A 12,869-nucleotide genomic window follows, 5' to 3' on the forward strand; every position below is an offset into this window, starting at 1 on the left:
CTCAATTTTTACTGCTACCCGCTCTACAACGGCTCCGCTCCGGTGCGGAGACCTGAGGGGGGCAAACAAGCATGCACGGGATTTTCAAGATCTTGCGATACAGTCCGAGCAATAAACGCGGAAGTTAGATCCATACACCCGTTGTGTGGGAGAAGCATCGGCATGAACTGTTTAATCTGCCCATCATTTGTGTTGAGAGATCAGCAGAGTTTGGATCAACAAAGTGTGACTACTTTGATAGTGGAAACTGTATTTATGGCTTACTTTTGTGCATTTAAACTTCAGCCACCATTGATAGTTGTTAAAAGTTGTTAAACCTGTGCATATGAAACAAAAACGCCTTTTGTTTATCGATTTATTGTGAAAAACGGAAGTTGTGCTTGCTCCTTTTCCTGTTGGACGGTTGTGATTTCTGTCCATTTACTGCGGAGGTGCTCCGGCGTCCGGCAAAAATAGGATCGATTCTATTTTTGCCGGACGCCGGAACAGAGGGCGGCGCACGGCGCCGCACTGCCGGAGCACGGCCGCAGTAGTGGAATTGCTCTGATTGACTAGAACGGGACCGATTTTGCTCCGGCGTTCGTGTCGGAGCGGAGGTAGTGGAATTTGGGGGTAAGATGTCTAATGTCATCATAACGAATAAACCATGGTAACCTAGAAATCTATCTCCAATAGATAATGTTTCTGATGATATTGGATCATCTCTAATGACATTGATTAATGGTAGTATTTAAGAAACTGCTCGAGGGAGCGAACCAGGTCATTCATAGATGATCATTTAAAAAGGCACAATCAGTACTTTTGAAAGTTTAGGACCCCGCACAATACTACCTTATTTCTAATGATAGTGTAATTTAGGCTTATGACCAGAACATCAACGTCACTCCTATCAGGGGTGTCTCTGTACGTTCTGCTTAAATATTATTTTGGTTTACTCTTATGGTCAAGGTTTTATTGGCATTCAACAGATGCACAAGCGTCAGATAGTTAGCAGATTTATCAAGAAGAATCAGCCAACTATCTTACTTTGGAAAAGTGTCAGGCCACACTCTGTGTGTGAATAGGTCAGCGTAGCCTAGCAGTCTCCAGCTGTCATGTTCTGGTTTAGTTTCCTGACCCAGGACATTCAGAATAATACTCTGAGATTGGATAAAAGGGTAAAACAATATTTATTAGAAAGGGTAACTGAAGGAGCGCCGTCAACGTGAAGAGAGGGTCCGAGTGAGGTTGAAGGTGTAGAGGTGAGTAGGAAGTGACTGGAAGACGAGGAAGTGGTCAGGCCTGAGGTGAGGGTCGAGCTTGAGAGGAGAATCCAGATGAGCGAAGGTGAGTGCAGGGTGAGTAGCTGAGAGCGGGTCAGTCAGGTTGAACGGGGAGACGTGGTCCAGTGAGATAATCCGTGGTTATGGCTGACGAGGTGGTGATGGCGAGGATACTTGAAGACAGGGAACAGGAATTACAAATATGCTAAAGCTCAAGACAAGTGCAAGGTTTCTAAATTCGAGAGTTGGCTTTGTGATCGCAGGTTGGAGTGTACCAAAGTGAGCAATCATCTGGCGAGGTGATGTCATCTCCCTGCTCCTTTTATAAACCAACTGGTAGATGACAGATTGGCTGCAGCTGCCCGCTCCTCAGTGCCACTCACCTGCAATTAAGCACTCAGAGGTCATGAATGAACCACTCACCTCAGACCATGACACCAGCAGTCTCCTTTGTATGGGTTATGATAAGGAAACAGTGGAATTTTGGCATGTGGCACTGAGAAATGGCCGAATTAAGATAAGATAAGAACAACTTTATTTATCCCGAAGGAAATTCTTGTGTCATGTACATGCTCAAAGCAGTTGGAGAGACAAAGGAACAGGTGAAACAGATATAAGATATACAATATATACAGTAAAAAAAAGTGTACAGTAGTATACAATAGGATAGTGCAAGAGAAATACTCAGATAGCTCAATAAAATACATGACTGTATCCTGGTGAATAAGTAATTAGGCTATCAGTGCAGGCGATTTTCGAAAATGATCAGAGTATTGTGCAATAGAATTAAGGGTACTAGTAGCAGCATATGATATGATGAAGGGATGCAAACATATTTACAATCAGAACTCTTGGGTAATATTGCACGGTCTGGGATGGAACAGAATAGCCTAGGTAACAGTATTAGGAGAATCACCTACAGGGTGAGGAAGAGTTAAACTATCCTATTGCCATCGGTACAAAGGATTTCCTGTGGCGGTCAGTTCTGCATTTAGGGGCAATGAGTCTTTTGCTGCGTGTGCTTCGATGGTCCATCATGTGGGCGTGCATGGGGTGGGAGGGGTTGTCCAAGATAGAGAGAAGCTTTTTTAGCATTCTCCTCTCAGACACCTCCTCCAGGTTCTCAAGTCTGACACCCAGGACAGAACAAGCCTTCCTAATCAGCTTGTTCAGCCGGCTGGCATCAGCTATCTTCACCCCACTGCCCCAGCACACAGCTGCAAAGAACACAATGCTCTCCAACACCGAGTGATAGAACATGGTCAGCATTTTCCTCCCAACAATGAAGGACCTGAGCCGCCTCAGTAGGAAAAGCCGACTCTGCCCTTTTTTGAAGATAGCATTGGTGTTCTTGGTCCAGTCCAGTTTACAGTCCAAGTGAACCCCCAGGTACCGGTAGTCCTCAACGATCTCAACGTCAGCCCCTCTGATGGTGACAGGAGTAGGAGGTGGGGCCTGCTTCCTAAAGTCCATAATCAGTTCCTTAGTCTTTGTGATGTTAAGTTGTAGGTGGTTTTGCTCACACCACTCAACAAAGCTGTCCACCACACTCCTGTCCTCCACCTCCTGACCATCCCCGATTCAGCCCACGATGGCAGAGTCATCAGAGAATTTCTGCAGATGGCAAGACTGAGACTTGTACATGAAGTCAGATGTGTAAAGGGTGAAGAGGAAGGGTGATAGGACTGTCCCCTGCGGCGCCCCCGTGCTGCTCAGGATGTTATCTGAGCGGCAGCTCGTCAGTCGGACATGCTGTGGTCTACTTGTTAAATAGTCCATAATCCAACCTACAAGTGGGGCGTCCACCTGCATTTCCGTGAGCTTATTCCCCAGCAGTGATGGTCTGATCGTGTTAAAGGCACTAGAGAAGTCGAAGAACATGACCCTCACAGTGCTCCCAGCAATGTCCAGATGAGAATATGCCCGGTCCTGCAGGTAGATGAGGGCATCCTCCACACCGATACGAGGTTGATAAGCAAACTGCAGGGGATCCAACCAAGGCTCCACAAGCAGCCGCAGATGTTTTAGGACGAGTCTCTCCAGCGTCTTCATGACATGTGAGGTCAGAGCCACTGGCCTGTAGTCACTGGGGGTCGACGGGTTGATCTTTTTAGGGACAGGAACCAGGCAGGATGTCTTCCAGAGTGATGGAACTCTCTACATCTCCAGGCTCATGTTGAAGATCCGTTGTCAAACTCCAGACAGCTGGGAAGCACAACACCTAAGGGCCCTGGGACTGACACCATCAGGACCAGCAGCTTTGCCGGAGTGGAGTCTGCCCAATTCTTTTTTTTATGTCATCTGCTGAGAGGGACAGGGTGAGACAATCTGAGGGGGCAGGAGAGGGGGGGGGGTGAAAGGAGATGATGGGAAGAGCTGGCTGTGGAGACAGGAGACACTGGGCAGTCGAACCTATTGAAGTGTAGATTTAGGTTGTTAGCACTTCGACATCCCCATCCATCCCAACACCTCTCTTTTGTCTCAGGCCAGTGATAGCCCGCATTCCATTCCACACCTCCCTGGTGTTGTTTTCCTGCAGTTTGTTTTCCAGCCTCCGTCTGTAGGACTTTACCCTCAGCAATCTTGGCTTTCAGCTCCCTCTGCACCAGTTTCAGCTGATCTCTGTCACCATTTCTGAAAGCTCTTTTTTTTCTTGTTCAGGGTTGCTTTTATGTCTTTGGAAACCCGGGGCTTATTGTTGGGGAAGCACAGTATGGTTTTTTGGGGGACTACCATGTCAACACAGAAGTTGATATAGTCTGTAACACAGCCTGTCAGATTGTCAATATTGTCCTGATTGGAATCACAAAGAGCATCCCAGTCCGTTGACTCAAAGCATCCCTGCAGAGTCTCTTCCAACTCCCTTGTCCATGCTGTGACTGTTTTTGTGGCTGCAGGTTGTCTCTGGATGGCAGGTCTGTAAAGCTTGGTTTATGCTGGATGCATTCACTTTCCGCGCGGTGATGCGGCTCGCGGATGGAACGCGCTTCACAACTCGCAGCTCTTATGGTTCGTGCGGCTCGTCTCTGCAGTGAGCCAATATTCTCCCAAACTGAACGGGGCAGCATGGAGCTCTACAGCATGCATCCAACACTACACCATAGTAGAAGTAAAAATTACTGTTTACAACATGGCATTTCAGCATTTTTAACAGCGTTCTCGTCTTTTCCGACAGTGCGAGCTATTTCTCTCCAAGAATTATTTACAACATTGATCATGGTGATCTCTGAGAGCTGAATCATACAAATGTCTGTATTTACGAACCTCTGCCATACTAGTTCTTGCCGGTCCGCCATGTTTTTCCGCGTCCATCCGTCCGTGTGGTTAGAAATTTTCCGAGGTGCGCGTTGCGGAAATTCTGGGCCGTGCGGAGGCGCGGTGGAGGGGCGTGGTTGTTAAAATGATGCAAAATGACGCAACTTTTCCGCGCGGAGCCGTGCGGACCTCGCGGACGCGTCAAGCATAAACCAACCTTAAAGGGGCTGGAGGGAGACCAGGTTGTGATCAGCCCTGCCCAGGGGAGGGAGAGGGCTGGAGGTGTATGCCTCAGCAGCATTGGCATAAAACAGGTCCAGTGTTTTATTGTTCCTTGTTTTGCAGTCCACATACTGCTTGAATGTAGGTAGAACAGTGGAGAGGTTCGTGTGGTTAAAATCGCCCGTTATAGCCACAAACGCAGAGGGACTACGATTTAGTACATCCGCTGTCGCAGAGCTGATGACGTCATACGCCTGCGCAGCGTTGGCATCAGGAGCGATGTAAACAATGATGATAATGGCGAGGGAAAACTCATGCGTTAAATAATTTGGTCGGAGACCGACCGCCAACAGTTCTATGTGTTTGTTACACACAGCCATCCTCACCTTAACGTGACTGGGGGAACACCAGCGGTTGTTAACATAAAGAGCGAGTCCACCTCCCCTCTTTTTCTCACTACTACCCGAGTCCCTGTCCGCTCTCACACACGTAAATCCGTTTATATCCACCACCTGGTCCGGGATGTTTTTGTGCAGCCATGTCTCCGTGTAACACATAACACTGCATTCTCGGAAAACTTTCTCTGTCCTTGTTAGCGTCGCGATCTCCTCCATCTTATTAACCAGCGATCTGACATTGCCAGTAACCACAGACGGGAGAGCAGGACGGAATCTTTTTCTTCTCAGTCTTCGCGTTTTCCCCGCTCTGCAGCCACGGTAGTTCCTCTTGATCACCGCGGGGATCTCAAGCTGAACACCGGCATGGCTGTGCTGTCTTAGCCCCAGCAGCTGGTCCTGGCTATAGGCAAAGGGGCAGCATGGCGTTGCGGTCATGTCAGTTGTTTTGCACCGAGTTTCGCATCCGAACACAGGGGAAAAAAAAACTTCTCGACTGCACAAGAATAGACTAAAAAACTAAGTAGATACAATTATATAAAATTATATATATATATATATAATTTTATAATTTCTCCCACTATTGTTTATTCTGTATATATCTGAGAACTCTACCAATTTTCGTCGTGCAAATTATGTAACCAGGTTGTAAAGACAAATTTTAAATAAAGCTTTGAAAAAAATACAGCAACTTCCGGGGGAAGAACGTTAGCGAAGCTAGCTTGTTGTTTTGATGTTGGACATGAAGGTGAATGAGTTTCTGCCGTAAACATGTCTTCAGTTCCGCTTCTGAGGGAGTTCATCAGAGAGCGGTTATCTGCTGCTGCTGAAGAAATATTCACAGAGTTTGAAAAAGCCATCGTCCGCTACGAAGAAGAGATCGATCGTCAGCACAGACTGCTGGAGGTCTGCTGGAAACAACAGATCAACTTACGCAGAACAGGTTCTGGCATAGTTCCGACATTTATATTTGTCGCATTTGGAGGAATAGAATTATTAAAATGTGATTTTGAAACCCCCACACTACCAATTAAACTCCTAATTCTACGAATAAGTTATTTTGTTTGGTAAAATGGGGTTCAAATACAATTTTAACCCCCGTGATGTTGATATTAAATAATAAAACTATATTCTTTTAGAGATGGATGGAAAAATGAATTTGGATGGTGATACTTAAGAATTAAAATCTTACTGAATCTGTCCAGATCTGCATCAGGTCAGACAGACAACCCCTCTGCCTGTTTTCCTTTCTGAACGTAGAACTGTGTGCTCATTTTCAGCTTAAGGTCTGCTTGAACATCTTTAGATGCATCAGATGAGTGAATGGTTCTCTCTTATTGTCACATCAATCAGGATTTTGTTTGTCCAGATCTCCCGCTGCATTATGTCAGGAAAGATGAGGAGGTTCTGACTGACCAGCAGCTCTGGAACCAGGAGAGGACCTCCAGTTTGGACCAGGAGGAACCAGAACCCTTACCGATCCTAGAACATGAGGAACTCTGCATCAGACAGGATAAAGAGCAGCTGGTTACCTCCGATGTGACTCCTACTGATGAGGAAAGAGACCAGGATGAACCTAAACCAAACACCCACCAGCGCCTTTTATCAATGCTTCCCGAGTCTGGGATCCAGAACCAGGACAGAACTCACCACCTCAGTGAGTCAGAGTAAAGGGGACGAACTGGATTTGTGTTCAAAACCTTAAACATGTTGTGAACGTGTTCCTCTCAGTGTCAATTACTGTAGACGTATCAGATGATTAGAATAAAATAACCTTTGTCGCATTAATCCAAATGTTCTTTTGTCTATTAGCCCTTCCAGAACTCCGACAGCATTCTCTCTGGAAAAAGGAGATTCTGACTGACCAGCAGCTCTGTAGCCACGAGACGACCTCCAGTTTGGATCAGGAGGAACCAGAGCCTCCACTGATGAAAGAGGAACAGCGGGAACTCTGCATCAGTCAGCCTGAGGGACAGTTAATTCTGAAGCAGGAATATGTGACCTTCATGGTGACTTCTCCTTCTGCGGAAACAGACAGCTATGAACCAGAACCAAGCAACAACCAGCTCTCGTGTTTGATGTCTCCTGAAGCTGAGAATCGAGATCGGGATGGATGCAGGGATGAAAACTCAGAATCAAGCAGCAACAATAAACTGAAACAGAATAAAAGATGCAAACAAACGAGAGATCGCAGAAACAACGTAGGCAGTCACAGAGGTGAGAGGCCGCTTTCATGTAAAACCTGTGGTAAACGTTTTTATTTCTATAGCGATTTAAATGGACACATGAGAAGTCACACAGGCGAGAAGCCATATTCATGTGAAACTTGTGGGAAACGTTTCTCTCAGTGTAAAAACTTGACTAGACACAAGAAAACTCACACGGGTGAAAGGCCGTATTCGTGTGAGACATGTGGTAAAGGTTTCTCTCGAGGTTGTCACTTAACTAGACACATGGGAACTCACACGGGAGAAAAGTCTGCTCTGTGTTTGTAGACGATGATTGAGTCTGGAGTTTTTATCATCAATAAACTGTCCCAGAACATCTCTGCTGCTCTCCAGTCTGTGTGGTGACTGGGGAAACTGACAAGCACATACCCGTACACTCACACCCTAAACAGTGCTTAATTCATCCTTGAATGAGTCATGGGTCGTGTCGAGTGGGTCACAAATATTCAAATGTTGCTTTTAGACCACTTTAAATAATTACAGGAAAGTACAGAAGTCCATTCCTGCCACTCTGATTAAAATAATTTGTATCGTTATTAGATCTTAACTCATTAACTGCCATTGACCACAAGTCGTCATTTTAAATTAAACCGTTTTTTGTTTTGTTTTTAACTGTGTGGGCATCGGATCGAGTCCCCGCTCCGTGAGAAGAAACATCCCAGCTCTAAAGCTGATCTTCATCCACATACGTCGCACGTCACGTGATCAGGAAGCAGAATATCTATGTTAGGAGATCGTTTTGGGCCGCTGCTGTAAAAAAAAGACAAATTATGTAACACACGGAATGATGACAACGTTTATTCCGGTGCCATAAGGGTTTATTTTCTTCTGTAACACAGAACAGAGCTTTCAGTGAGCAGCAGTTCGTGCATCTCCTGGCTGAGCTTCTCACCGGTAGCCTACTTCTTCTGCTACAAGTTCCTTGAACTAAAGCTAAACTGACAATATACATTTATACATACAACAGTTTGCAAAACACATACAAAGCTAGCAATGAGAAACGCTTCTGCCGATCACAATTCGACGATGGGTTATGAGAAAGGATAACGTTTGAAACGCGCTGATTCTTCCTGATGTAAGAGGTGAGTCAACTCTTTGTTTTGGTAGTTTTGGCGTTGACATCATCCTAGCACGCAACGTTCTGTGACTCTTAAACACTGGCAGAGAAGGGCTTTTCTGATCAGGAAACGGCTGGCAGTGAACGAGTTAACGATCCTATAATTATGATAGTATCTCATAATTGCCTTAGCTATGCTATAATTGACAGTATTATATTGAAATATTCTCAATGATGGGATATCTCATGACTATGACTTAGCTATCCAATAATTATTAGATACTATTAGCCATCTTATTTGGAATAGCCGAGTCATAATTATGAGACGCCATTTCTTAATGACTCATAATCGTGACTGTTAACTCATGATCTCTTAATTCAGCACCTCATGATTATGAGGTGTTTTATCGGAGTGGCGGGAACAGGCTTCCATAATATGAGCTTCCATTGTCAAGCATGAAAAAAATAACGTAAATGTTTTCATACTAAAACTGCTGCTTTCAAAACATGAACACTGGAAAGTCTAAACATCTGTCCAGTGTTATTTGAAGCTCTAAACACAACATGTCATTCAGCACCAAACCAACCAAAATTAACCAAAAAAGTACTTTTCTTTTTCTTTCAGAAATACAGATGAAAGAAGAAAAACAACAAAACATTTGTTAAGTTAATTTAATGACAGTTTTGTACAAAAACTTTACGAATAAAGTCTGGATTAATTTGACCCTTCCGAGTGACGAGGCACAAAATTAACAACTTTCGAATTTCGTCACTAAAGTCATAAGAAACCTGAGTTAAGGTGTTTTACAAATGAGGGTCGAAAATGTTAGGAAAATCCTGTTTACCTTTGCAACAAAAATAACACAGTCCATTTGATCAGGTGGTATAAACAAGTGTATCGGTTATTCTTGTGTTGCCTTACAAGAAAATGACCAGATGTGTCAGCAAGCTGCCTGCATGGGTGGAAGGTAGAGCGGCTGCTAGGAGGGTGCATCTTCACTACGGATAGCCTTGTACTTGGACATTTCCTCCGGGAAAACCTTACTAAGCTCGGAAATTAAGAGACTCTTGAATTTCTGCAGAGCAAAAGAAATACAACAGTATTTACAGTAAATACAACTGGAATTGTGTTTCTGATGATGGATAAATAAACTGGTAAGGTTAATAATCTACTAGAAAACATTTCACATTAAAGCAATTAGCATGGTGCTTTTTATCCTTTCAGATACTTTGAGCAGCTGATCTAGACTAATCCCTTACCGTCATGGTGTCTATCTTTCCTTTGACCTGCTCGTTTCTCGCCAGCGCTCTCTCCAGACACTCCTTGGTGTACAGCTGAGGGTTTCTGCCTTGGTCAATGTACCTTCAACCACAATGCTTCAATGTCAGATGATATGTGATGGACCCACGTATTGTTTTTATGTTTACATCTGGACTACAAGTAAACATAAGGATTTACTACACACGGCATGGCGTTGTTTATTCACAAAATATATACATTAAGAAGGTAAAGTGATGAAACTGAGTTACAACACCGGACTCACTCGAAGACCTCCAGAGGGACATTGATCTCATGAAGCTGCTGTCGGCACTTCTCGATGTCTTGTAGCCCAGAAATCATGAAATTTCTAGAAAATCAAAAGTCAAACACCGCATATTAGCGTCACGTGTATTAGCGGAACTCTGAATTAAAAAGAGGAAAAACAGAACTCACAGCTTCTGATTCAGAACCGCCTGGCTGCTCGGCTGGAAGTCGCTAACAATGATTCCTAATTGTCGAATATTCTCCTCGAATTTCTCCAGATGCTCCTCGAGATTATCAAATTTTTCAGCCATGTTTACTATTTTATCGAAATAAATGAACCTCAGCGTTTTAAAAACACCCGTTACCAAACAGTCGCCATTTATTGTTAGCAGACGACAGCTAAAATAATCAGCTGCAGTTTACGGACACTTACCCGGAAGTGTTACCAGGGTTGCAACGGAAGTCGTCGTAATGTCGCACATAGTGGCCGGTTGCCATCTTGGATGGGTCTCAAGTCGCCCCCGGTGCCTTTATTTTAACAGAGGAAGGTTACGTTTACTGAACACATTAATTAAAAAACACATGAGATAATTATATATATATATATATGAACCTTTGTTAATTTCCACTGTGTCACATTCTAAACTCAAAATAGTTTTAATCATAATTGCGCCGAGGTTGAGCCCTGGTGACTCAGGGTCTTTTTCATCCCTTTCATGCATCACTACCTGCTATTCAAAAACTACTTTCTTCAGGGCTGATGGACAATTTGCATCTATTCACTACATTTGTTTCTAGAGTGTCACTCCTATCGACATATATGGTCACTCCATACCCCTCCGCTCATAGTGCAGCATAAGGAGTGACATGATCCTTATTATTAGAATAATGAACTTATAATATATACATTAGTGAGGTAAGTGTTCCACTACGTTATCCTCCAAAATTAATTTTATGAAGAGAATGTTTTTATCTCAAACAAAGTTCAAATAGAATTGTTGATGTTAATGATAACCAATGCATGAATGGTTTAAAAAGCACATTTCACTTGGTTTTGATGATATATTTGGTGGGTTTTTTAAGCCCCATGGTGGTGTTCATCTTGAAAGACGATGTAATAGCCTACATCTGGGATTTTATTTTTCCTTAAAAGTCATTCTTAACCACACAGGTGCAGATTTTACTGTCAACATAAAAAAGAAACTAAAACCAAAATGAACATGGTGAAGTTACTACAAGCTCGGGCATGTCTTGTCAGCCTCACTGTTTCAAAGAAAGAAGGGTGGGGGAACAAACTCAAACGCATTAAACAGGACATGAATACTTGCCCTTCAAAATAAAACACAAGATTAAGGTCTCAAAACCACAGGTAGTTAGTCAACCATAGATAAAGGTTTGTCTTAAAGGTGCCATAGGAGATGGTTTTCTGAAGCTTAATTTTTTGCCATATTGCTTGAAATGTTATACAAATAGCAATGAATAAATTAAATGTTTAAAATAATAACAATAATAATAATAATAATAATAATAATAATAATAATTTTAGTCTTGAAACGTACAGTCCTAGAAAAAAGCTTATCCATTCATTGTGAACATCCTGTTCTTATAATTGGATCATAACCCATCCATCAAACTGCCCTCTGACTGTCCTTCCCCCCTTTGTACATATGGGGCACGAATCAGTGTTCTCAGCTCGGAGCAGCTGAACAAGAAACAACGTCAGAGCTAAGCAGCCTCATGTCACGGAGAGAAGGTGACATTCGGTTTGTGTTTGCAAATTTAATTTAAAGCAACAATAAAGATAGTGGTTCTTGAGCGAGAAACGTGAGCAACTTAACATTGGACAGCACTCTGCTGACCTGAAGCAGTTTTGTTGATGTGGGTAGCAGCACTAGTGGGAGCACTCCTCATGCTTAATGTGCAGCTAGCTAATATAGGCTAGCAGTTAGCTTTTTCAGTCAATAAAAGCACAAGAAGAAGACTTTTATTTATTTATTTATTTTTGCATCATAGCAGAGGGCAAGGCACATTTAGGGCTCACCCTTGGTGTGTCAGCTTAAGGGAGCTTCGCTCCGCACCATGGTCGATGTCAGTTGCTCGCTTGGGGTTACTAAAGCAGCAGCCAGATTAGGTTCTCCCCACTCTTTGGTCCACGCCAGTGAAGGAAAACAGCCCCTTACACTTACCAAGCGACTACAGGAAAAAATGGCAATGCCCCTGCCCATCACCATGTAAGGGGAGCCAGCCTCCCCTTAGCTCCCCCGTAATTCAAACCTTGGTTTCTGGAAGTTTTGACCTCTTGAATTTGGGGGTTTCCCCAGATTGTTGGTGGTGCTAGCTGCTGTGATTTTTATGTTAAGAATAAAACAAGAAAATTAACAATTGCTTAATTTGTCACCATAAAAATGGCAAACTAGCATAGTAAATCGTTATATGGTATTTTATGTTGGGAATTATTGCAGAAAAGGTGCCACCAACGGTTTGAAATGGTGAAACTAAATTCTGTTGCATGTTCCTGTATTCTGGAGGCTTGGATTGGGGGTGCAGAAGAAAGGGGATACATGATAATGATAAATGAGCCGCATTTGTATAGCGCCTCTTCAGAGTAAGGACTCCAAAGAGCTTTACACTACAGTGTATCATTCATCCATTCACACACACATTCACACACTGATGGTGATGAGCTACGATGTAGCCACAGCTGCCCTGGGGCACGCTGACAGAGGCAAGGCTGCCGAGCACAGCCGCCACCGGTCCCTCCGACCACCACCAGCAGGCAAGGCGGGTTAAGTGTCTTGCCCAAGGACACAACAGCAGAATTCTCTGTCCGGAGACGGGATTGAACCTGCAACCTTCCAATTACTGGACAATCCGCTGTATCTTTATTCCTATTTTCAGATTTTATGGCCAGTAAATAATCTTCTG

General features: G+C 43.7%; 2 protein-coding genes across 2 annotated transcripts; one reads left to right on the forward strand and one right to left on the reverse strand.

Annotated features, from left to right (window-relative positions):
• The first annotated feature begins 5,802 nt into the window (after positions 1–5,802).
• LOC107383178 (zinc finger protein 853) lies at positions 5,803–7,680 on the forward strand. Its single transcript, XM_015955647.3, has 3 exons — positions 5,803–6,077; positions 6,504–6,791; positions 6,947–7,680. Exons 1-3 carry the CDS (start codon positions 5,906–5,908, stop codon positions 7,627–7,629), a joined length of 1,143 nt encoding a protein of 380 aa, XP_015811133.3. The 5' UTR covers positions 5,803–5,905; the 3' UTR covers positions 7,630–7,680.
• Positions 7,681–9,077: 1,397 nt separating this feature from the next.
• Positions 9,078–10,391, reverse strand: med10 (mediator complex subunit 10). The gene is made up of 4 exons (XM_015955649.3): positions 10,134–10,391; positions 9,964–10,047; positions 9,680–9,782; positions 9,078–9,495 (listed from the first exon to the last, which is right to left on the reverse strand). The coding sequence occupies exons 1-4, from the start codon at positions 10,253–10,255 to the stop codon at positions 9,400–9,402; spliced, it is 405 nt and encodes a 134-aa protein (XP_015811135.1). The 5' UTR covers positions 10,256–10,391; the 3' UTR covers positions 9,078–9,399.
• Between the last annotated feature and the right edge of the window lie 2,478 nt (positions 10,392–12,869).

The sequence above is a fragment of the Nothobranchius furzeri genome, chromosome 11 (assembly GCF_043380555.1).
Source record: "Nothobranchius furzeri strain GRZ-AD chromosome 11, NfurGRZ-RIMD1, whole genome shotgun sequence".
In the NCBI taxonomy this organism is placed as follows: domain Eukaryota; kingdom Metazoa; phylum Chordata; class Actinopteri; order Cyprinodontiformes; family Nothobranchiidae; genus Nothobranchius; species Nothobranchius furzeri.